This window comes from Bombina bombina, chromosome 12 (genome assembly GCF_027579735.1).
Source record: "Bombina bombina isolate aBomBom1 chromosome 12, aBomBom1.pri, whole genome shotgun sequence".
Taxonomy (NCBI): domain Eukaryota; kingdom Metazoa; phylum Chordata; class Amphibia; order Anura; family Bombinatoridae; genus Bombina; species Bombina bombina.
In genome coordinates, this window is record NC_069510.1 from 1,297,936 (window position 1) to 1,322,867 (window position 24,932).

Here is a 24,932-nt window from a genome sequence, read left to right on the forward strand (position 1 = left end):
GAAACGAAACAAGGCGACCCCAATAAAACCGGGATCCAGCAAGAAGAGACCTCCAGCAGCGAAGAGGCGAACCAGGCCCACGCGTGGCCAGTCACAGGCAAGCCACCCCACAGCACTGCTGCCAGCTCACAGAGCATGCAGGCATGATCCCGTTATGTCTCACACACCAATCAAGCGCTCCACCGCTAATCCATGAAGAGGATCCATTAAAAGCGGAAAGAAACGAGGTCCAGAGATCCTAGGAGTCTAAACCACCCAAAGGCCCGAAAAACCGAACGGAAAGGGCCACACTCCCCTGAAAGGAGAGCCAGAAACGACGCAGCGGGAATAGAGAGGCACGCCCAATCTCTCCCGGTATGTGGAACCGAAGGTCCGGATATAGATGTATAGTGTAGTTTGTGATAACAAACAATATAACAATAAAACAAAACACTCAAGGTCCCGCCAGACCCGTCAGGCGCAACATGCGTCACTGACAACTCAACAAAGTGCACACAAACTCCGGACCCAACAGTCTGTGAACAACTCCCAAGGAAGTAATAAAAAACAAGTCCATCCCAGAAATTCCCGAAGGAATAATCAAATAAAAAAATATCCTAACCGGATGAGAGAAAATAAGGCAGCCCGAAGGCATCCGCCAAAAAAACACTGGGAAAGGACACGAGCGACCGACAGGAGACGATCAACATCCCCAATAGTCTAGCTCGAAGCATCATTCGAGGACACATTCCCCAACTGATAGAGGAGAGGGTCACCCAATAAGTCAAAAAGACGACGGAGTAGAACACGCAGCAGCGGGATCCGATAATGAAAGGTGAAACATGGAGGAATATTCACCCCCGGAGGAAACTGAATAGAGCCACCCGTAGTCTGGACACCTGGGATAGTCGGGCAAGAACACAACCGCGCAGAAACCTCTGGGTCCTGCAGGCGAACCAGAGCCATTAATATATTGAAGCGGAAATGACCCGCCATCTCCACGGGAAACAAACCACTCTGTGCAGAGGGAGAATTAACATTAGGGTTACCCACAAATGTAGAGGAAGGGTGCTGTTGGGAATCCGCTGTTTGAGGAACTGATGGCTCAATAGGCCCCTGGTTCCCCGAGCCCGAGGAACCAGGCGCTCTAAGAAGGCACAAGAGACAGGACTGATAAACATGCGTCAGTGGGGCCGAAGCACCTTCCTCACAAGAGGAAGAATCGAAATCAGAAACGACTTTGGCTTCAGAATCCTCCATGGCTAAAACCAAAGAGAAAAATAGGACTATATAAAAAAAATGAACAGCACCTGACACCCACAATGGCTGGGGCACTCGCCACCTCCTATGACCAGATCCAAACGAAGCAGAAAGTCCTTATCGCCACACAGTCATGAATGCGGAAGCTTAAAAACCCAGTATAACAACGCCCGGTCATAAGGTGAACCACCTTATGTGACTGATAGTAGCGTCGCCTCCGTCATGGACTTGAGAGAAGACAGCAGGTAGCGAAGCGAAGGATCGGCAACGCCAAGTGCTAGAGGAGCTGTTAATACGAGTCGGGATGGTGTTGCAGAGAGAACTCCCACTGCATCTCCGGACTCTAACATTCGCCCAGGCCCTCACTGAGAGACTAACAGGACTACTTAAAACTCCTGTCCCATTGCGAAGAGTACTACCCTCCATGAGAGACGCACTTTATGTAAAAATTAATAAAAGTACTTTCTTTAAAAAATAAAGCTTCTGACACTTCTCTGCCAACCTCCTGGGACGAAAGACAAAGAATGACTGGGGGATAAGGGGAGTGGGAGGAGTATTTGAGCCTTTGGCTGGTGTGTCTTTGCCTCCTCTGGTGGCCAGGTTCTTATTTCCCACAAGTAATGAATGAGGCTGTGGACTCTTTCCCATTAGGAAGAAAATTATGCATATAGGATCCAAAAACCCTAAGGCCAATTATAGTCAATGGTACATTACTGACAGTAACTAAAGAAGAAAGGGACTTAGCAATTATTATTTTAGACGATTTAAAATTTGGTACACAATGCAGCAGTGCAGCCAGTAAGGCCAGTCAAATACTTGGTTGCATTGGAAGAGGTATTAGTAGCAGAAATAGCTGTACCACTGTATGTGGTATTACATGAGGCCGTATAACTACAGTCTATATGTGGTATTACATGAGACCGTATAACTACAGTCTGTATGTGGTATTACATGAGGCCGTATAACTACAGTCTGTATGTGGTATTATAAGTACAATCTGTATGTGGTATTACATCAGGCTGTATAACTACAGTCTGTATGTGGTATTATAAGTACAATCTGTATGTGGTATTACATGAGGCTGTATAACTACAGTCTGTACATGGTATTACATCAGGCAGTATAACTACAGTCTGTAAGTGGTATTACATCAGGCAGTATAACTACAGTCTGTACATGGTATTACCTCAAGCAGTATAACTACAGTCTGTATGTGGTATTACATCAGGCCGTATAACTACAGTCTGTATGTGGTATTACATCAGGCCGTATAACTACAGTCTGTACGTGGTATTACATGAGGCCGTATAACTACAGTCTGTACGTGGTATTACATCAGGCAGTATAACTACAGTCTGTATGTGGTATTACATCAGGCCGTATAACTACAGTCTGTATGTGGTATTACATCAGGCCGTATAACTACAGTCTGTATGTGGTATTGCATGAGGCCGTATAACTACAGTCTGTATGTGGTATTGCATGAGGCCGTATAACTACAGTCTGTATGTGGTATTATATCAGGCCGTATAACTACAGTCTGTATGTGGTATTATATCAGGCCATATAACTACAGTCTGTATGTGGTATTACATGAGGCCGTATAACTACAGTCTGTATGTGGTATTACATGAGGCCGTATAACTACAGTCTGTATGTGGTATTGCATGAGGCCGTATAACTACAGTCTGTATGTGGTATTACATCAGGCAGTATAACTACAGTCTGTATGTGATATTACATCAGGCTGTATAACTACAGTCTGTATGTGGTATTACATCAGGCCGTATAACTACAGTCTGTATGTGGTATTACATCAGGCCGTATAACTACAGTCTGTATGTTGTATTACATCAGGCTGTATAACTACAGTCTGTATGTGGTATTACATCAGGCCGTATAACTACAGTCTGTATGTGGTATTACATCAGGCCGTATAACTACAGTCTGTATGTGGTATTACATCAGGCAGTCTAACTATAGTCTCTATGTGGTATTACATCAGGCCGTATAACTACAGTCTGTACGTGGTATTACATGAGGCAGTATAACTACAGTCTGTATGTGGTATTACATCAGGCTGTATAACCACAGTCTGTATGTGGTATTACATCAGGCCGTATAACTACAGTCTGTACGTGGTATTACATGAGGCCGTATAACTACAGTCTGTATGTGGTATTACATCAGGCCGTATAACTACAGTCTGTATGTGGTATTACATCAGGCCGTATAACTACAGTCTGCACATGGGATTACTGCAGGCCGTATAACTAAAGTCTGTATGTTGTATTAAATCAGACCATATAACTACAGTCTGTATGTGGTATTACATCAGGCAGTATAACTACAGTCTGTATGTGGTATTACATCAGGCTGTGTAACTACAGTCTGTATGTGGTATTACATCAGGCAGTATAACTACAGTCTGTACGTGGTATTACATCAGGCGGTATAACTACAGTCTGTACGTGGTATTACATCAGGCCGTATAACTACAGTCTGTATGTGGTATTACATCAGGCCGTATAACTACAGTCTGTATGTGGTATTACATCAGGCAGTATAACTACAGTCTGTATGTGGTATTACATCAGGCAGTCTAACTATAGTCTCTATGTGGTATTACATCAGGCCGTATAACTACAGTCTGTACGTGGTATTACATGAGGCAGTATAACTACAGTCTGTATGTGGTATTACATCAGGCCGTATAACCACAGTCTGTATGTGGTATTACATCAGGCCGTATAACTACAGTCTGTACGTGGTATTACATCAGGCCGTATAACTACAGTCTGTATGTGGTATTACATCAGGCCGTATAACTACAGTCTGTACGTGGTATTACATCAGGCCGTATAACTACAGTCTGTATGTGGTATTACATCAGGCAGTATAACTACAGTCTGTATGTGGTATTACATCAGGCAGTCTAACTATAGTCTCTATGTGGTATTACATCAGGCCGTATAACTACAGTCTGTACGTGGTATTACATGAGGCAGTATAACTACAGTCTGTATGTGGTATTACATCAGGCCGTATAACCACAGTCTGTATGTGGTATTACATCAGGCCGTATAACTACAGTCTGTACGTGGTATTACATCAGGCCGTATAACTACAGTCTGTATGTGGTATTACATCAGGCCGTATAACTACAGTCTGTACGTGGTATTACATCAGGCCGTATAACTACAGTCTGTATGTGGTATTACATCAGGCCGTATAACTACAGTCTGTATGTGGTATTACATCAGGCCGTATAACTACAGTCTGCACATGGGATTACTGCAGGCCGTATAACTAAAGTCTGTATGTTGTATTAAATCAGACCATATAACTACAGTCTGTATGTGGTATTACATCAGGCCGTATAACTACAGTCTGTACGTGGTCTTACATCAGGCCGTATAACTACAGTCTGTACGTGGTATTACATCAGGCGGTATAACTACAGTCTGTACGTGGTATTACATCAGGCGGTATAACTACAGTCTGTATGTGGTATTACATGAGGCCGTATAATTACAGTCTGTATGTGGTATTACATCAGTAGTATAACTACAGTCTGTATGTGGTATTACATCAGGCTGTATAACTACAGTCTGTATGTGGTATTACATCAGGCAGTATAACTACAGTCTGTACGTGGTATTACATGAGGCCGTATAACTACAGTCTGTACGTGGTATTGCATGAGGCCATATAACTACAGTCTGTATGTGGTATTACATGAGGCCGTATAACTACAGTCTGTATGTGGTATTACATCAGGCAGTATAACTACAGTCTGTATGTGGTATTACATGAGGCCGTATAACTACAGTCTGTATGTGGTATTACATGAGGCCGTATAACTACAGTCTGTATGTGGTATTACATGAGGCCGTATAACTACAGTCTGTATGTGGTATTACATCAGGCCGTATAACTACAGTCTGTATGTGGTATTACATCAGGCCATATAACTACAGTCTGTATGTGGTATTACATCAGGCCATATAACTACAGTCTGTATGTGGTATTACATCAGGCAGTATAACTACAGTCTGTACGTGGTATTACATGAGGCCGTATAACTACAGTCTGTATGTGGTATTACATGAGGCCGTATAACTACAGTCTGTATGTGGTATTACATGAGGCTGTATAACTACAGTCTGTATGTGGTATTACATCAGGCCATATAACTACAGTCTGTATGTGTTTTTTTCATTAGTAATAATGGTGGTCTGTGCTCTGGTGGTCAGATGGCACCAGATGGTTATTTCATGGTTATTTCATTAGTAATGTGCTTGTGTGCCGGTGGTCAGATAGTTATTTCATTAGTAAAGTTCCTGTATGCTGGTATGAGGGGATCAGATGGTTATTTCATCAGAAAAGTGTGTGTGTGGTGGTGGTCAGATGGCATCAGATGGTTATTTAATTAGTAATGTGTCCGTGTGCTGGTGGACAGATGGCATCAGATGGTTATTTAATTAGTAATGTGTCCGTGTGCTGGTGGTCAGATGGCATCAGATGGTTATTTAATTAGTAATGTGTCCGTGTGCTGGTGGACAGATGGCATCAGATGGTTATTTTCTTAGTAATGTGCCCATGTGCTCGAAGTCAGAGGGCTACAGATGGTTATTTCATTAGTAAAGTGCCTGTGTGCCAGTATAAGAGGGCATTAGATGTTTATTTGATTAGTAATGTGTACGTGTGCTGGCGGTCAGATGGCATCAGATGGTTATTTCATCAGTAATGTGCCCATGTGCTGATGGTCTCACCTAGGCCATAACGGTGCTCCTCCACGTTCCACATCAAACTCTGATGAGAACTCTGGGCCACTTTGTCACCAACTACCTCCAGCTGCCGGAACCCCCAGTCTGGTAGAGCTGAGCCGCTGAGCTGCAGTACAGGGCAAGTAAGTGTGACAAAAGTAAAAAAAGCAAACATACCTAAAAGGACAATCTAGCTAAAAAAATCAAATGATCTAACTCATAAGACCACGCAATTATCGTATACCATCCAAATTTCCCATGGGTTTTCCAGAGTGGGATGGTTTTGAAACTTGTGTGTGGGGTTTCAATCAGATCATGTATGGATGCAGGTATGGTGTGGGTGTGGCTGAGTGGAACTTGCAGCAGTCCCATAAAAGAGAGGATAGAGAGGATGTGGAGAATCTGCGGAAGGGCCACACCTCCTAACCCGTGACAATCATATTGTTTCTGGTTTGGTTGGGAGAACTGTTTTTATAATAGTATAATTTGCTAACTATGATATAGTTATCACTACTGTTATAACCTGTTATGGTGAAACTTGTTGTTACCATCATTTTACAACAGCAATGGGAACCTGAGAGTTTAAACCACACAACAGTATTAAATACATTTTATAAGCAATGAGAATTAGACCAGAATTGAACAAGATTTGAAGAAGATTTGAGGCAAGCAAAATATTTTCATTTCAAACACAGTTTTTGCACTTAATGTTCTGCTATGTTTTCAGGACTGCTTTTCCTTTTAACAGTCTCATGCCTATTCCACGGGCATACTCTTATGCTCACACCTTACCCTTCTCCACATGCAGTTTATATTGGCCCATCTCTCCTTTCTTCTCCATACCTTAGCTCTCATGAACTACTTACTATTTTAAAATCTAAAGAAATAAACTGCACCACCTCACAGAAATACCCCCACTGCTATAAATCTCGTTCTCACCTACTCCTACTTTCCATCTTGCAACTATTAGCATCAGACGACATCTCTCCAAATCCTGGGCCCACTATTACCCAATCACGCACTCCTTACAGGAGCTTTAATAAAAGCAACACACATAGCCTTATTTCCATCCAATGCATCCCATAAACACACACTCCTTTCACTTGTGCACTATGGAACTCTCATTCTGTCTGCAACAAACTTACAGCAATTCATGACCAGTTTATATCAAATGCTTTCACCCTTTTAGCAATTACCGAAACCTGGCTATCTTCTTCTGACACTGTTTCCACATGGTGGTCTCCACTTTAGCCCTACCCCGAGGCCAGGTAAGAAACATGGCGGCGGTGTTGGGATCCTGCTCTCCCCCTCCTGCATTTATCAGTACCTACTTCCAATCCCATCTCTCTCCTTTTCCTACTTTGAAGTCCACTGTATTCGCCTGTTCTCCCCCCTCTCCCTCAGAGTGGCAGTCATCTATCGCCCTCCTGGACCGACCTCCCAATAACTTGACAACTTTGCTGCCTGGCTTCCTCACTTTCTCTCTACAAATACACCTACTCTAATTCTTTGGAACTTCTATATTCCCATTGACAATTCATCTGCCCCTGCTGCCTCTAAACTTATTTCACTAACATCCTCTATCTGTCTGTCACAATCCACCCTATTCACTTACTCACCGTGATGGACCCTCCATCGACCTGGTATTTTCCTACCTCTGCTCTATATCTGACCTAACCTGTCGCCCTTTACCCATTTCAGACCATCAACTGGTCACCTATAATATTAATGCAACAGCTTAACCCAGTTATCCATCCCACCCTCGCAGAAATCTACACGCTGTGGATCTGCTCCAAATTTCAAAAATCATTCAAGATCTCCTCCCTCACACTTTCACTATAGCCTGCCCTGATTTCACTGCAGCCCACTATAACAACTCTCTCCTCTGCACTAGAGAGACACTTGCCCCTCCCCAACTGCGCTAAACATCACACCGTCAGTTACAGCCCAGGTACGCTCAGCAAACACGCTATTTGCAAAAATGCTCCCATACTGCTGAGCGTGCCTGGAGAAAAACTCATTCTAAACCTGGTTTCTTCGTTCATACATGTCTTCCCTTCATTTAGCCAAGCAAACCTACTTCTCTTCTCTCACATCTACTCTTTCCTCAAACCCTAAATGATTCTTCTGCACCGTTAACTCTCTCCTCTACCCACCTGCTCCACACCCCCCCTCCCCCCACCGTCTGTCTTTAGTGTTCAAGACAGTGCTGGCAGACTACTTTTTAAACAAAACACGTACTATCCAAAACAACATCCCAACACCAACCTGCAATCTTCCAACAACAGACCTAGTTACTACCTCTGCCACCCTCTGCATTTTCCATCCAGCCACTGAGAATGGAGTCTCTTCAATACTATCTTCCTCACGCCTCACTGCCTGCCCGTTCAACCCTATCCCTTCTCATCTAATACCCTCCCTGTCTTCCACCCTCACTCCTGCTCTCACTCACATCTTCAACCTATCTCTCTCTACCGTTTCATTCCCATCTTCTTTCAAACATGCAACTGTCACACCCATACTCAAAAAACCCTCCCTTGAGCCTAATTCTCCTGAAAGCTACCGCCCCATATCACTGCTTCTACTAACATCAAAACTCCTTGAAAAACTAGTTTACAATCGCCTAACCTACTTCCTGTCCACCAACTCCTTGCATGACCCCCTGCAATCTGGATTCCTGCCCCAAACACTAAACTGAGACTGCCCTTACCAAGGTAACTAACTATCTTTCTGCTAAAAGTAATGGCCACTACTCCACACTTATCTTACTCAACCTCTCAGCTGCATTTTACACAATTGACCACCCCCTCCTCCTACAGACCCTTCACTTTTTTGGCCTCTGTGACACTGCTCTTTCTTGGATTCACTCTTATCTTTCTCACAGGTATTTTTTCTGTGTCATTTGCTGGTGACTCCTCTTCTCCAGTGCCTCTGTCTGTTGGAGTACCTCAAGGATTTGTTCTGGGTCCTCTACTCTTCTCAATTTATACTTCTTCACTAGGTAAACTTAGCAAAAGTTATGGCTTCAAATATCACCTCTATGCTGATGACACCCAGATCTACCTATCCACCCCCGCTATCTCCCTCTGTCCTTTCTCATGTCAGCGACTGCTTATCTGGTATTTCTTCCTGGATGGCCTCTCACCACCTAAAGATTAACATGTCCAAGACTTAGCTCCTTCTAATCCCCCCCTCAAGCTCTACGCCGACTTCTACCTTTTCTATCTCTGTCGACGGCATCACCATCTCCCCAATCCGCTGCCTCGGAGTTACACTTGACTCAAATCAATCCTTCGTCCCCCACATCCAATCGCTTTCTTCATCCTGCTGTAACCACATACGCAATATTTCCAAGATTCGACCTTTTCTGAGCGCTAACACCACAAAGCAAATAATCCACTCCCTTGTTATTTCCCAACTTGACTACTGCAATAACCTACTCACTGGCCTTCCTCTTTCCCGCCCCTCCCCCCTTCAATCCATCCTAAATGACTCTGCCAGGCTAATTCACCTTTTCCATATCTCTGTATCTGCTGCACCTCTCTGTGAGTCCCTTCATTGGCTCCCCATTGACAGCAGAATTAAATTAAAAATGCTCACACTTACATACAAAGCTCTCACCAACGCTGCTCCCCACTATCTATCGTCTCCAATAAACAAGTGTACTCCAGCTCGCTCACTAAGATCCAATAATGACCAGCTCCCTGCATCTTCGATTATCACCTCTTCCCATGCTAGACTGCAGGACTTCTGTCGTGCAGCACCTACCCTCTGGAACACTCTCCCTCGTCCTGTCAGGCTTTTCCCTAATCTTTCATCTTTTAAATGCTCCCTGAAGACTATCTTGTTCAGAGAAGCCTACCACCCAATTTAATAATAAATTAACTTCACTTACCTAACATTTCCCCCATCTAACTCTGCATTAACATATTTCTCAATCTTGCAGTCCTCACCTCATGTTTCTCAACTTCCTACCCTTCTAGATTGTAAGTTCCCACAGAAATAGGGCCCTTAATTCCTCCTGTATGTGTTTGTAAAATGTTGTCTTGTCTCTAACAAGTTCTATATCATTTTTTTATTTAAATGAATTGTACCCATGGACAGCGCTGTGGAATATGTTGGCGCTTTATAAATAAAGTATAATAAAAAATAAATAAGCATAGTATTGAGGTTATTTCCCACCTCCCTCTAGTAATGGGTGCTGCCATGTTGAAATATAAATGTTACTACTTTTTTAGTGCTCATGTGATTGTACAAGTTGTTAGTAATATTGCGGAGGAAACCATGTCTGTATACATCAATGAAATCATTTATGCACATTTAAGTACCATTCTCTGCTGAGCATTGATATGGCAAAGGCAATTCCATTTGCTCAAATTGTATCCCAAACATGTCAAGACTCCTTTCAGAGTAACATCTGCTATCTGATCCTAAACCACCAAAGGATAACCAGGAAGAGACAGCGTTCACACTCTACCAGAATACACATTTATAGCTAAACGTCTAGCTTACTGACCAGACTCAGACTCAATGAAACAGACTCAATGTTACTTTATAATTTAGAAATAAAAATCTGGAATTACATTAAGTGGTTTTATACGATTCTCCCTATAATCAATATAACATCTATAAATGGGTCAGAAAATAATACAATATAGGGTATTGGACATTCTACAGTTACTTAATGATATACAAAAATATGTCCTGAGATTCTCAAGCCATACCAGTAAGAAATTAATTAATGAATACGCAGTGAAATTAGGAATACATAGTACACTTCAGATATGGATAGGGAGGGATAAGGTAGGGAAGGCACCACCGCTTGAAGAACCTTTCTCCCAAAGAAACCCTCAGCAAAAACATAAAATTTATAGAATTTCGTGAACGTATGTAATGACCCAGTAGCAGCCTTACAAATCTGTTCAACTAAAGCCCCATTCTTTAAGGCTCAGGAAGAAGACAGGTAAAATGTGCCATAATCTGAGATGGAGGCTGCTGGCCTGCTTCTATATAAGCCATGTGAATCAGACTTCTGAGCCAGAAGGATGGGTAACAGCTGTGGCTTTCTGACCCTGGCGCTTATCAGAATAAAGAATAAACATGGAAGATGAGTGACGAAAATCCTTGGTAGCATGAAGATAGAACTTTAAAGCTCTAGCAACATCCAGATTATGTAACAAACTCTCCTTGGAGGAAGAAGGATTGGGACAAAGAGACCGAACAACAACTGATTAATATTGGGAATTAAGACAACCTTGGGTAAAAACTCCATCTTTGTTCGAAGTACAGTCTTATCTGAATGGAACACTAGATAAGACGGGTCACACTGGAGGGCAGACAATTCTGACACTCTACGAGCAGAGAAAATAGCTAAAAGAAACAACACTTTCCCTGTGAGCAACATGTCAATAAAATGCATTGGCTCAAACAAAGCCTGTTGAAGAACTCTAAGAAGAAAATTAAGGCTCCAGGTAGGAGCAATAGGTTTGAAAACAGGTTTAATTCTAGCAATAGCTTGAATAAACAAATGAACAGCTGGCAAACGAGCCAACCTCTTATGCAACAAAACAGAAAGAGCAGAGATCTGACCTTTAAGAGAACTAGCCGATAGGCCCTTCTCCAAGCCATCCTGTAGAAAATGAAGGATAAACAGAGACTTCACTTTGTGCCAAGAAACCCACGTTCCGCACACCAGGACAGATAAGTCCTCCACACCTTATGGTAAATACGTCTGGTAAACTGTTACGGTTTTCCTCTCTTAAACAAAACTATTCGTTTAATTTCCATGCAGTCAGCCTCAGAAAATCTAAATTTTGACAGAAAAACAGACCCCGAGTTAGATGGTCCAGTCTCTGAGGTAGCCGCCATGGAGGAGCAGACGGCATTCTCAACAGGTCTGCATATCAAGCCATGCAGGGGCTAACAGGATTGCTAAAATTTCCTTCAGTTTGATTCAAGCTATTAGTCGAGGCAGCAGAACAATTGGAGGAATATAACGGATGGAACGTAGTTGGGGCCAAGATAGAAGAGCATTGAAGAGGGTCCTCAGCTCCAGAACATTGATTGGGAGCATTGTCTTCTCTGGGCACCAGATTCCCATTTTTTCGGAGCATGTAGAATGTCCCTATGCTAGGGTTAGAGGGCACCAGTTTGTCCAGTTTATGTTGCATGTGTTTAGGGAATGTTTTAATTAGTTTTCTAAGTTGCAAAGTGTATTCCTGGGTGGGGTCCTTTTCCAGTTTTTTGTAATAAGTTTGATCTGATAATTGTCTATTTCCCTCTGTGATGTAGTCCTGTGTATTCATGATCACCACTGCTCCTCCCTTGTCTGCAGGCTTAATGGTAATATTTTCATTATTTCTTACGTTTTTTATAGCGTTTTTTTCTAAGTGTTTGAGGTTATACATTATTTTTTTCTGCTGTGTGTTGAGCAGAGATGCAGGTCTCGACCGGAAGCTTTCAATATAGCTGTCCAATTTTGTGTTGCGTCCTTGTGCAGGTGTGAAGATTGTGTTCTTTTTCCTTCCATTGTAGTCCTCCATAGTGCTGGTATATTCTTTGTCATAGAAGAATTCTTTTAGCAGCAATCTCCGGAAGAATTCAATGTACAGTTGGATTTTGTCTAGATTTGTACTTGGATAGAATGATAATCGTTTACACAGTACTGATATCTCTGGCCCTGACAGGTGGTAGTTTGAAAGGTTCACAATCCCTGAGTTTTCTATGTGCTTTTCTTGGTTGGTGACAGTTTGTGTTTTGAATAAGGTGCTGTTATTGTCTGTGGACGTTTGGTCATTTGTTGTTGAAGTTGTAGTTGATCTGTCACCTGGAGCTCTATTTGCTTTTATATATATATATATATATATATATATATATATATATATATATATATATATATATATATATATATGTATTTAAAAAATCACATTTTCCATGAAAGGATTTAAAAGGATCACAATACCTTCAACATGGATTTAACTAATATCTCAGTTACCATCTTAATATCACATACATACCTTGAGATTAGCAATCAGTTGTAATTGCATATGTATATTTATATTGGATTATTATCCCATATTAATATAAAAATTGCATATATGTATATCTCTTGCTGAGTGTATAACAACATATGATACAATTTACAGCACCAATTACATATGCACTTATTAGATGCCTTTAAAGTTGCATTTTTATGAGGGACTAGTAGTATAAATCAATAAAATATATATGTTTATCTGACTTATTTTGTATATCAGTTCATTTGATATACTGGTACATATATATTGCATTTCCTAGTCACCATCTCGTTGGGTTATTATGTGTATGAAAAATATGAAGAAAGAGATGTTATTACTCTGAGACTCTAGAACACATTTCAAATGTATTTATTTTTCTTATCCATATTGCAAAATACCCCGCTTATTTTATGAGGTGAACTGGACTTATCTGAGAAAGCTGAAACACTCAATTGGTTTATTTTATGATGTATATGATTGCTCTATAGTTTTTATGTTTTAAATCAAAGGTATTCTAAAACTATAGTTATATCGTAGTTGTGATTTAAAAGGAGAATCTATTCTTGTATTTAATATTAATTAGACCAAGGGTAGTAAGTATACTGGTATTAAATATTAATGTTTAGAAAGAATTTTGTATTTTAATATAATAAATTAATTACAGTTATTGCTATATATATATATATATATATATATTTTAGAATGTTCCTTATTGTAGCTAAATAAGAGGTTATTTCAGGTCAGACATATTGACATATACATTGGCTGTTTGCATTAATAATATATACAATTTCTGGCGTTTTAATTGAAGTTATATAGAACCATTTGTGGGCTAAGTAGCTTAATTATACTTATCTTAAATCTATTGAGATCCAGTAAGATTTGTGTGAAGTATCTTGTTATATTGTTCAACTAAACACTGTTAAGCTAACAGTCCATATTCTGGTATTTTATTGTGGTATTTAAATGTGATTCATTGTGAGTAAAGTTAATTTTAAAGGTATATCTTTTATGATCTGTTGTATAGAATATTGTAACAAAATAACTGTGCATAACTGATTCATGATCTAGTCTCTATTTAAATATAATTCAGTGTGTATATACATTTAACTAATATAAAGAATTTAGGAAAAAATATTCATTTCAATTGTTTCGTATATACATTTTAATTGGAGGTTATTTTAAAGAATAATAATAAATAAGAATATTTATAACCTGGTATATATCAACACACCATATCAGCATTCCAAGATTTAAGTCATAAAGCTCTTCTAGTAAGAATAGCTAAAGACATAGATTTAATATCAATCTTAATGATATCAAATATAGCATCACAGATAATATGATTAGCATGTTGAAGTAAAAGTACAATGCTAGACAATTCAGGGTCTATAAACTGTTGAGCTAAACTGTCCAACCAAAAAGTTGAAGCAGCAGCAACATCAGCCATAGGTCTAAGAATATAGCCAGCATGTACATATGCTTTTCTAAGGAATAGTAGTAGTAGTACGTTTGGCAAGAGTAGAAACAGCCCCATCAACATTAGGGACTTTTTCCCAAAACTCTAAATTAGACACAGGTAAAGGATATAGTTTTTTAAACCTAGAAAGGGGGTTACAAGAAGCACCAGGTTTAGACCATTCCTTAGAAAACATACGAGAGATAGCATCTGGAATAGGAAAAACTTCAGGAGTAACCTCAGAAGTTTTAAAAACAGAATTAAAATGTTTGCTATTCTTGTTATCAAGAGGACTAGATTCCTCAATACCCAAAGTAAACAATACTTCCTTTAATAAAGAACGAATATATTCAATCTCAAAAAAAAGGTTAATTTATTAATTTCAGTCTCTGAAGTAGGATCCTCTGAGCCAGAGAAATACTCATCACCAGAAGATACTTCAGTATGCTGTTGATCAATACAAAGTTTATCAGATTTATAAGAAGTTAGGAGAGACCTTTTACATTTATTTGAAGGCGGAATAGCAGTCAAAGCCTTCTTTATTGCTGAAGCAATATAATCTTTTATATCTATAGGAATATCATGTACATTAGACTGTGAAGGTTTAACAGTAGATGTATTTGTACTTATAGAAACATTATCAGCATGTAATAATTTTTCATAACAAGTACCACATATTTGAGTTAAAGAAGCAAGTTCAGCTAATTTACAACATACACACTTAGCTTTGGTAGAATTGTGTACAAGCAGATTAGTTCCTACAGTAACATCAGAGGCAGGATCAGTCTGAGACATCTTGCAAAATGTAAAAAAAGAAAAAATAACATTTAAACAAAATATCCAATTTCGTCAAAGTAGCATTTTCAGGAATGGGAAAAAATGCTTATGATAAAATAAGGTAATAATAAAAAGCAAGCAACCTAGCCCTCTATGAAAAAATGAGAGCAGAGAGCAAACAAAGGAGAGACTTAAAATACCAAATTTTGGCGCCAAGAAAGGCGCAAATGCAGAAAAAAAAACTTTTGGCGCCAAAGCTTAACAAGTGAAATGACGCGACCCGCGTCATAACAGTCGTGACTTTGCGCCAAAAAACATGCGACAAGAAAGTAGCAAGAAATGACACAATGTCGCAATAAAAAGTAACATTCTGTGTCATCGCAAGCCTAAGCCCACGAAAATATTGAAAGAAACAGACTCCAAGTTACAACTCAAAGGAACCCCAGGTAAGTCCTAAAAAAACTCCCATAAACATAATTTCTATGCTGAAACTGTTAGACTGCAAAGGGAAATACACAGACCTCACTCATGGCAAATATATACAATATAAATTTAAAACTTTATAAGATAAAGTGCCAAATATAGCTGAGAGCGTCTTCAAAAAATGATATATACTTACCAGAAGACACCCATCACATATAGTAGACAGCCAAACCAGTACTGAAACATATCAGCAGAGGTAATGGAAGAGGAGTACAATGACGATCTGTAAAGGGAGGCAGCAGATGAATCCCTGCGACTGATTTACAGAGAGCCCTAGAATAGATTTACCATAGGTGAAAACATGGTATCATCAGGCAATACTCCCTTCACATCCCTTAGACAAACACTGTGCTTTGAGAGGAACTGGGCTTCACAATGCTTAGAAGCGCCAATCACAGAAGAAAAATCAAGCAGAACATGCTTCACCACCTCCATGAGAGGCAAAGTTTGTAAAACTAAGGTATGAGTGAGGTAGGAGGTGTATGTATAGGCATTTTGAGGTTTGGGAAGCTTTGCCCCCTCCTAGTAGGAATGTATATCCTATATGTCACTAGCTCATGGACTCTTGCCACTTACATGAAAGAGGATTAAATATCTTTAGACACCGCAGAGATTTACCTTTTTAAATGGGGTGACACACATAAACGACATCATCAGATACTAACGCTGTGCATGTTGCTGGCGAGGAAGTGCATCCTCTCTAGATGGACTTCCAGACAACCTCCAACAATAGCTCAGTTTAAACATTTGCTGATTAGACAGCTATTTATAGAGCAATATGATGCACGACTAGATACAATGCGTAGATTAAAGCCGTTCTGGAAAAAATGGTGTCCGCTTGTAAACTTCTTTCACAGAGACTTAAAAGACCAAATCTTAAAACCTTTCTTGCACTCTGAAATTCTACCTTTACTCAATCTGGATGAGGGCGGCAACGCCTTGATGGTGCAGGCCGAAACCCCTAATAACCACACTAGTAGCACACTGCTCCCGGCTGAGATTATGCTTTTTTTAAATAAAAAAAAATTTTTCCCCTCTTTCCCTCCCCTGTTTCCCGCGTTCCCCGCTTTTCCCGGTCCCTTTCCCATAAGGGGTAACCACGTTGAAAGGTTAGATTGTTAATATGTTAAGTGTTGTTTAAATGTTCTGTTAAAAAAATTTAAAACAGGGACAGATATGGCAGATTCTAACTTTTTGATTGAAAAGAGAATCTATTGAGAGGCATCAATGCCGACAGAGACATTCACTGGAGTAAGACTTTTTACTTATCATCGAAATTGCCGTTGTTGGAGCACTCCTCCATATTAGGCTTCAGGAACCTTAGATCACAATGACAAGGCTGCACAAAATATCTAAATTATAAATCTCAGATTTATTGTGTCAGAGTACATAAACCAAACACCAAAAAAGTATATATGCGCTAAGATCAAATAACACTACAACGGAGATCAGGAACATATATAAAGAGCAGAATATGTCAGACAGACATATGAAAAGAGGCACTTAGTGCTAAAAGCACGCCTCTAAACAGTCACTCAGTTATATCCAAAACGCCCAAATGTTCCTGAAAAAAAGGAGCAGATAATGCAACTGCACGCTCCTAGTAACTGTGGTATTGGTTGCGGTTAATGAAAACACTTTCAGCTGAGAAGGGGTGAATATTCCTTGAAAAAACTATATCCGAATTGTGAGCACATAGGACAACAGACTACGCTGTGTAATACTATATAGTTAATCGATACAAACATGCATTTACTTGCCACTGGGATTCCCCCTTTACGGCTCCTTAAGCGTATAAATGCAACTTAGTAATGAAGTGTGTCCAGCTCGATAATCCTCTTACTTGATAGAGCTACTGGTGAACATGTATACCGCAGCTGCTACATTCACAGTCATCACACTCCAGTGTTAGCAATGTCTTTCTAGTCGGAAGTCATTCCATGACCTCCCACAGTGTGTAGTACTTTAAAAGTATGCCGGCATATATGTTCCTGACCTCCGCTGTAGTGTTATTTTATCTTAGCACATATACTTTTTTGGTGTTTGGTTTATGTACTCTGACACAATAAATCTGAGATTTATAATTTGGATATTTTGTGTGGCCTTGTCATTCTTTAGCAGTATAATATATTATTTTACTGCTCTTTTCTATTTATGTGTTAAATATTAATTATCTTGACTGCCAGCACACTAAATCTTTAGAGGTGTATATGCATTTTTGGAGTGCCCCATCCTAGTTTTTTTGTATCCTAGGACCCCCTGAAAGTGACTGTAGAACAGATGTAAGGCATGAATTGCATAACTGGACAAGAGTGCATAATGCACTCTGACATATTTTGGCTAAGGTAATCACAAGTCACAAGGGAGTGGGACGGTCAACCAATCAGAGTTACACTCCTCAACAAACAGAATTTCAGAGGCTAGAGAGGAAGGAAGAAGACCCTTAGAGAGGAACAACAGAAAGACACACACAGAGAGGACTTTTAAAACTGCTATTGCTGGAGCAGAAAAAAAAGACATCCCAGGGGCCAGAGATCACACGGACCCATCCAAAGACAGACCTAGGCACACATGGGGGGAAGCGGACTGCAGAATTCATCCATACTACAATTTTACTTTTGGCTAAAGTATATTAGCGATTGCATGTTTTTATTTGAGTAATGGTTATATTTAAATATTTCTTCTTAGATTTAAATATTTCTTCTTAATTAAGTATTGGATGTGTGTAAGAATTCAAATGCTGGTGTTTAAAGCATAACATTGAATAACACATTTTTTATTCCTGCTGTAGAATACACTAAAAGTTTGTTTGATTGTGGGTATAAATTGTTTCTAATCCCTAGGGTAGGATTTCTGTAAATGACCATAATCTTGTATGTTATTATTGATATAGGGTCTTGAGAGACTGTGATTTTATATAACAGCATAACAGTGTGTGACATATATTACATGTGGCTGTTCTAAGAATAACTTGTATATCAGTGTTACTAAACCAGTATTATAATATAAAGTAAATTTGTTAATCTATTGAGACTGAAGTGGATAACTGGTAAATTCTATTGATTTGCTGGGATATTCACTAATGAATTATATCATGGTATTCACCAGTAAAATGCAGGGTGTACAGCTAGCAACCGCCTGAATATCACACAAACTTACTGCACCTTTAAGGAGACCGATGTATTGACATGAACCAACTTCACTTCAGATAAAATGGTTTTCCAAGTGTCCGTGTCAGACTCCCGATTCACTATTTCCTGTGAAAGAAGGAAATAAGAAGTCACACACAACGTCCTGCTATCAGTAATATACATATGTCTCAGATCTACCCAGAATCTACTGCAGAAGGATTCTGGCTAGATCTGAGACATATGTATATTACTGAGGACTATCTCCTGCTATTGTTTCCTATCTATATAAGGTCCTGAAGAAGGATTCTGGGTAGATCTGAGACATATGTATATTACTGAGGACAATCTCCTGCTATTGTTTCATATCTATATAAGGTTCTGCAGAAGGATTCTGGGTAGATCTGAGACAGATGTATATTACTGAGGACGATCTCCTGCTATTGTTTCCTATCTATGTAAGGTCCTGAAGAAGGATTCTGGGTAGATCTGAGACATATGTATATTACTGAGGACGATCTCCTGCTATTGTTCCTATCTATGTAAAGTCCGGCAGAAGCATTCTGAGTAGATCTGAGACATATGTATATTACTGAGGACAATCTCCTGCTATTGTTTCCTATCTATGTAAGGTCCTGCAGAAGGATTCTGGGTAGATCTGAGACATATGTATATTACTAAGGACGATCTCCTGCTATTGTTTCCTATCAAAAATTGTGTAACACCTAGCGCCTGTTGTGGGAAGACCCTTGGCTAAGATAAATTGACCCCTAGTGGTCAGTACAATTACAATATTAAAAAGTGACTATCAAAGCACCAACAAAAATAAGGCAGGGTCTATAACTCTAATATTAAAAGTTAAATTTATTAAAATACATGTATAATCAATTGACATCAAATAACAAAAACAATATTAAAACAATATATAAGCAATGTGCCAAAGGTTAATGGTGTAACCCTGGTGGTCCTTTTTCAAGAACTATACTTGTTCCAAAGGTTAATGGCTTTAACCCTGGTAGTTCTTTTTCAAGACCTGTACTTTTTATACGAATACCGTCTATTCAGTTGTGAATAACATTAATTCACAGATAATTTATAACAATTTGACAATTTTAAAATTTTAAAATTATAAAATTTGACAACTTTAGAATTTTGACAATTTTTGACAATTTTTCCCTCATGGATCCATGTTAACAGTCTAAAATATTGAGATTGTTCGTGGTTGACCAATTTGGTTTAATAGTATCCTGAGTTTACAACTGATAGTGTTATTATTACTCTTTATCAGATATTGCTCACATCAGAGGCTAAAAGCAGTAGTTTGAACTCCCTAGTATCCTGGGATTTTTCAGTATGTCTGCAATTGAGGCTCTCACTTCAGATCTTATGTTATGCAAGTGGATTAGTGTAAAGGTGCGTTTTCACGCTTTTATTGTTTTAGTGAAATATCACAATTACGTGATGATCTTTCACTTCTGGGTTGCAGATGATAAGAACTGAGTGGAGTGGGCCTGTTAGGTGCAAAATTGTTTGTTGATAGTGTGTTGATAGTGTCGGTACCTATCCGAGTGAATATTAATACACAATTTTTGTGAATTAGACCTAGTGCATAAACATTAGTGATAAAACAAATTCCTTAAAATACCTTAAAATACAAATGCTGTGGCGAGTGTAAAAAGCATTGTGATAGTGCTTTAAACAAACTTCCAATTCAAATATGTGTTTCAACCATTGAACAAACAATAATAAACAATCAAAAAATGAACAAATTAATAACGTGAAACTGGTGCTCCGGCCCTAACAAATTTCTGTGTGTTACAGATATTTGGTTCACGGATTATAAAAACAACTTAGCAGTGTCTATATTTATGGATTTCTGTTCGTGATGTGAGTGAAATAGAGTGAGTGTAGTAACATCTAAACAACTCCTCTCGAAAATCTTCTAAAAAGTATATGTCCAAAGTATTTTCAGTGGATGATTAAATTCCCTGATGGGTATATATTCCCAGGGCCAGTGGATAGGCTATAATCCTATTCAGTGTGAGTGTCAGTCTTCAGTGTGTTTACGGTCATAAGCAGATCTCTCCCTGCTGTAGTGGGCAATTCTGTGCAAAGCGGTCCTTCTGTAAAAACAGAAATAACAATAGTGCAGACTGCCAAATGTGAATCTAAAGATTGAAAATGCTCTTACCAGCCAACGCGTTTCGGTCGTTCCTCGACCTTTTTCAAGACAGTCTTTGCAGACATACTGAAAAATCCCAGGATACTAGGGAGTTCAAACTACTGCTTTTAGCCTCTGATGTGAGCAATATCTGATAAAGAGTAATAATAACACTATCAGTTGTAAACTCAGGATACTATTAAACCAAATTGGTCAACCACGAACAATCTCAATATTTTAGACTGTTAACATGGATCCATGAGGGAAAAATTGTCAAAAATTGTCAAAATTCTAAAGTTGTCAAATTTTATAATTTTAAAATTTTAAAATTGTCAAATTGTTATAAATTATCTGTGAATTAATGTTATTCACAACTGAATAGACGGTATTCGTATAAAAAGTACAGGTCTTGAAAAAGAACTACCAGGGTTAAAGCCATTAACCTTTGGAACAAGTATAGTTCTTGAAAAAGGACCACCAGGGTTACACCATTAACCTTTGGCACATTGCTTATATATTGTTTTAATATTGTTTTTGTAATTTGATGTCAATTGATTATACATGTATTTTAATAAATTTAACTTTTAATATTAGAGTTATAGACCCTGCCTTATTTTTGTTGGCGCTTTGATAGTCACTTTTTAATATTGTTTCCTATCTATGCAAGGTCCTGCAGAAGGATTCTGGGTAGATCTGAGAGATATGTACATTACTGAGGACAATCTATTGCTACTGTTTCCTATCTATGTAAGGTCCCGCAGAAGGATTCTGGGTAGATCTTAGACATATGTATATTTCTGAGGACGATCTCCTGCTATTGTTTCCTATCTATGTAAGGTCCTGCAAAAGGATTCTGGGTGGATCTGAGAAATATGTATATTACTGAGGACGACCTCCTGCTATTGTTTCCTATCTATGTAAGGTCCTGCAGAAGGATTCTGGGTAGATCTGAGACATATGTATATTACTGAGGACAATCTCCTGCTATTGTTTCCTATCTAGGTAAGGTCCTGCAGAAGGATTCTGGGTAGATCTGAGAAATATGTATATTACTGAGGACGACCTCCTGCTATTGTTTCCTATCTATGTAAGGTCCTGCAGAAGGATTCTGGGTAGATCTGAGACATATGTATATTACTGAGGACGATCCCCTGCGATCGTTTCCTATCTATGTAAGGTCCTGCAGAAGGATTCTGGGTAGATCTTAGACATATGTATATTTCTGAGGACGATCTCCTGCTATTGTTTCCTATCTATGTAAGGTCCTGCAGAAGGATTCTGGGTAGATCTGAGACATATGTATATTACGGAGGACGACCTCCTGCTATTGTTTCCTATCTATGTAAGGTCCTGCAGAAGGATTCTGGGTAGATCTGAGACATATGTATATTACGGAGGACGATATCCTCCTATTGCTTCCAATCTATGTAAGGTCCTGCAGAAGGATTCTGGGTAGATCTGAGACATATGTATATTACTGAGGACGATCTCCTGCTATTGTTTCCTATCTATGTAAGGTCCTGCAGAAGGATTCTGGGTAGATCTGAGACATATGTATATTACTGAGGACAATCTCCTGCTATTGTTTCCTATCTATGTAAGGTCCTGCAGAAGGATTCTGGGAAGATCTGAGACATATGTATATTACTGAGGACGACCTCCTGCTATTGTTTCCTATCTATGTAAGGTCCTGCAAAAGGATTCTGGGTAGATCTGAGAAATATGTATATTACTGAGGACGACCTGCTGCTATTGTTTCCTATCTATGTAAGGTTAGGCAGAAGGATTCTGGGTAGATCTGAGACATATGTATATTACTGAGGACAATCTCTTGCTATTGTTTCCTATCTAGGTAAGGTCCTGCAGAAGGATTCTGGGTAGATCTGAGACATATGTATATTACTGAGGACGACCTCCTGCAATTGTTTCCTATCTATGTAAGGTCCTGCAGAAGGATTCTGGGTAGATCTGAGACATATGTATATTACTGAGGACGATCTCCTGCTATTGTTTCCTATCTATGTAAGGTCCTGCAGAAGGATTCTGGGTAGATCTGAGACATATGTATATTACTGAGGACAATCTCCTGCTATTGTTTCCTATCTATGTAAGGTCCTGCAGAAGGATTCTGGGTAGATCTGAGACATATGTATATTACTGAGGACGACCTCCTGCTATTGTTTCCTATCTATGTAAGGTCCTGCAAAAGGATTCTGGGTAGATCTGAGAAATATGTATATTACTGAGGACGACCTTCTGCTATTGTTTCCTATCTATGTAAGGTCCGGCAGAAGGATTCCGAGTAGATCTGAGACATATGTATATTACGGAGGACGATATCCTCCTATTGCTTCCAATCTATGTAAGGTCCTGCAGAAGGATTCTGGGTAGATCTGAGACATATGTATATTACTGAGGACGATCTCCTGCTATTGTTTCCCATCTATGTAAGGTCCTGCAGAAGGATTCTGGGTAGATCTGAGACATATGTATATTACTGAGGACAATCTCCTGCTATTGTTTCCTATCTATGTAAGGTCCTGCAGAAGGATTCTGGGAAGATCTGAGACATATGTATATTACTGAGGACGACCTCCTGCTATTGTTTCCTATCTATGTAAAGTCCTGCAAAAGGATTCTGGGTAGATCTTAGAAATATGTATATTACTGAGGACGACCTCCTGCTATTGTTTCCTATCTATGTAAGGTTAGGCAGAAGGATTCTGGGTAGATCTGAGACATATGTATATTACTGAGGACAATCTCTTGCTATTGTTTCCTATCTAGGTAAGGTCCTGCAGAAGTATTCTGGGTAGATCTGAGACATATGTATATTACTGAGGACGACCTCCTGCTATTGTTTCCTGTCTATGTAAGGTCCTGCAAAAGGATTCTGGGTAGATCTGAGAAATATGAATATTACTGAGGACGACCTTCTGCTATTGTTTCCTATCTATGTAAGGTCCGGCAGAAGGATTCTGAGTAGATCTGAGACATATGTATATTACTGAGGACAATCTCCTGCTATTGTTTCCTATCTATGTAAGGTCCTGCAGAAGGATTCTGGGTAGATCTGAGACATATGTATATTACTGAGGACGATCTCCTGCTATTGCTTCCTATCTATGTAAGGTCCTGCAGAAGGATTCTGGGTAGATCTGAGACATATGTATATTACTGAGGACGACCTCCTGCTATTGTTTCCTATCTATGTAAGGTCCTGCAGAAGGATTCTGGGTAGATCTGAGACATATGTATATTACGGAGGACGATATCCTCCTATTGCTTCCAATCTATGTAAGGTCCTGCAGAAGGATTCTGGGTAGATCTGAGACATATGTATATTACTGAGGACGATCTCCTGCTATTGTTTCCTATCTATGTAAGGTCCTGCAGAAGGATTTTGGGTAGATCTGAGACATATGTATATTACTGAGGACGACCTCCTGCTATTGTTCCTATCTATGTAAAGTCCGGCAGAAGGATTCTGAGTAGATCTGAGACATAAGTATATTACTGAGGACAATCTCCTGCTATTGTTTCCTATCTATGTAAGGTCCAGCAGAAGGATTCTGGGTAGATCTGAGACATATGTATATTACAAAGGACGATCTCCTGCTATTGTTTCCTATCTATGTAAGGTCCTGAAGAAGGATTCTGGGTAGAACTGAGACATATGTATATTACTGAGGACGACCTCCTGCTATTGTTTCCTATCTATGTAAGGTCCTGCAAAAGGATTCTGGGTAGATCTGAGAAAACATAATTTATGTAAGAACTTACCTGATAAATTCATTTCTTTCATATTAGCAAGAGTCCATGAGCTAGTGACGTATGGGATATACATTCCTACCAGGAGGGGCAAAGTTTCCCAAACCTCAAAATGCCTATAAATACACC

General features: G+C 39.3%; 1 protein-coding gene across 1 annotated transcript in view; it reads right to left on the minus strand.

The window, feature by feature from the left end:
• Nucleotides 1-24,932, minus strand: part of POMT1 (protein O-mannosyltransferase 1) — a gene marked incomplete in the record, with an annotated part of 442,385 nt that overhangs the window by 299,898 nt on the left and 117,555 nt on the right. The window contains 2 exon segments of the mRNA XM_053695732.1: nucleotides 6,015-6,135; nucleotides 18,908-19,000. Coding sequence (XP_053551707.1) covers nucleotides 6,015-6,135; nucleotides 18,908-19,000 — 214 coding nt within the window.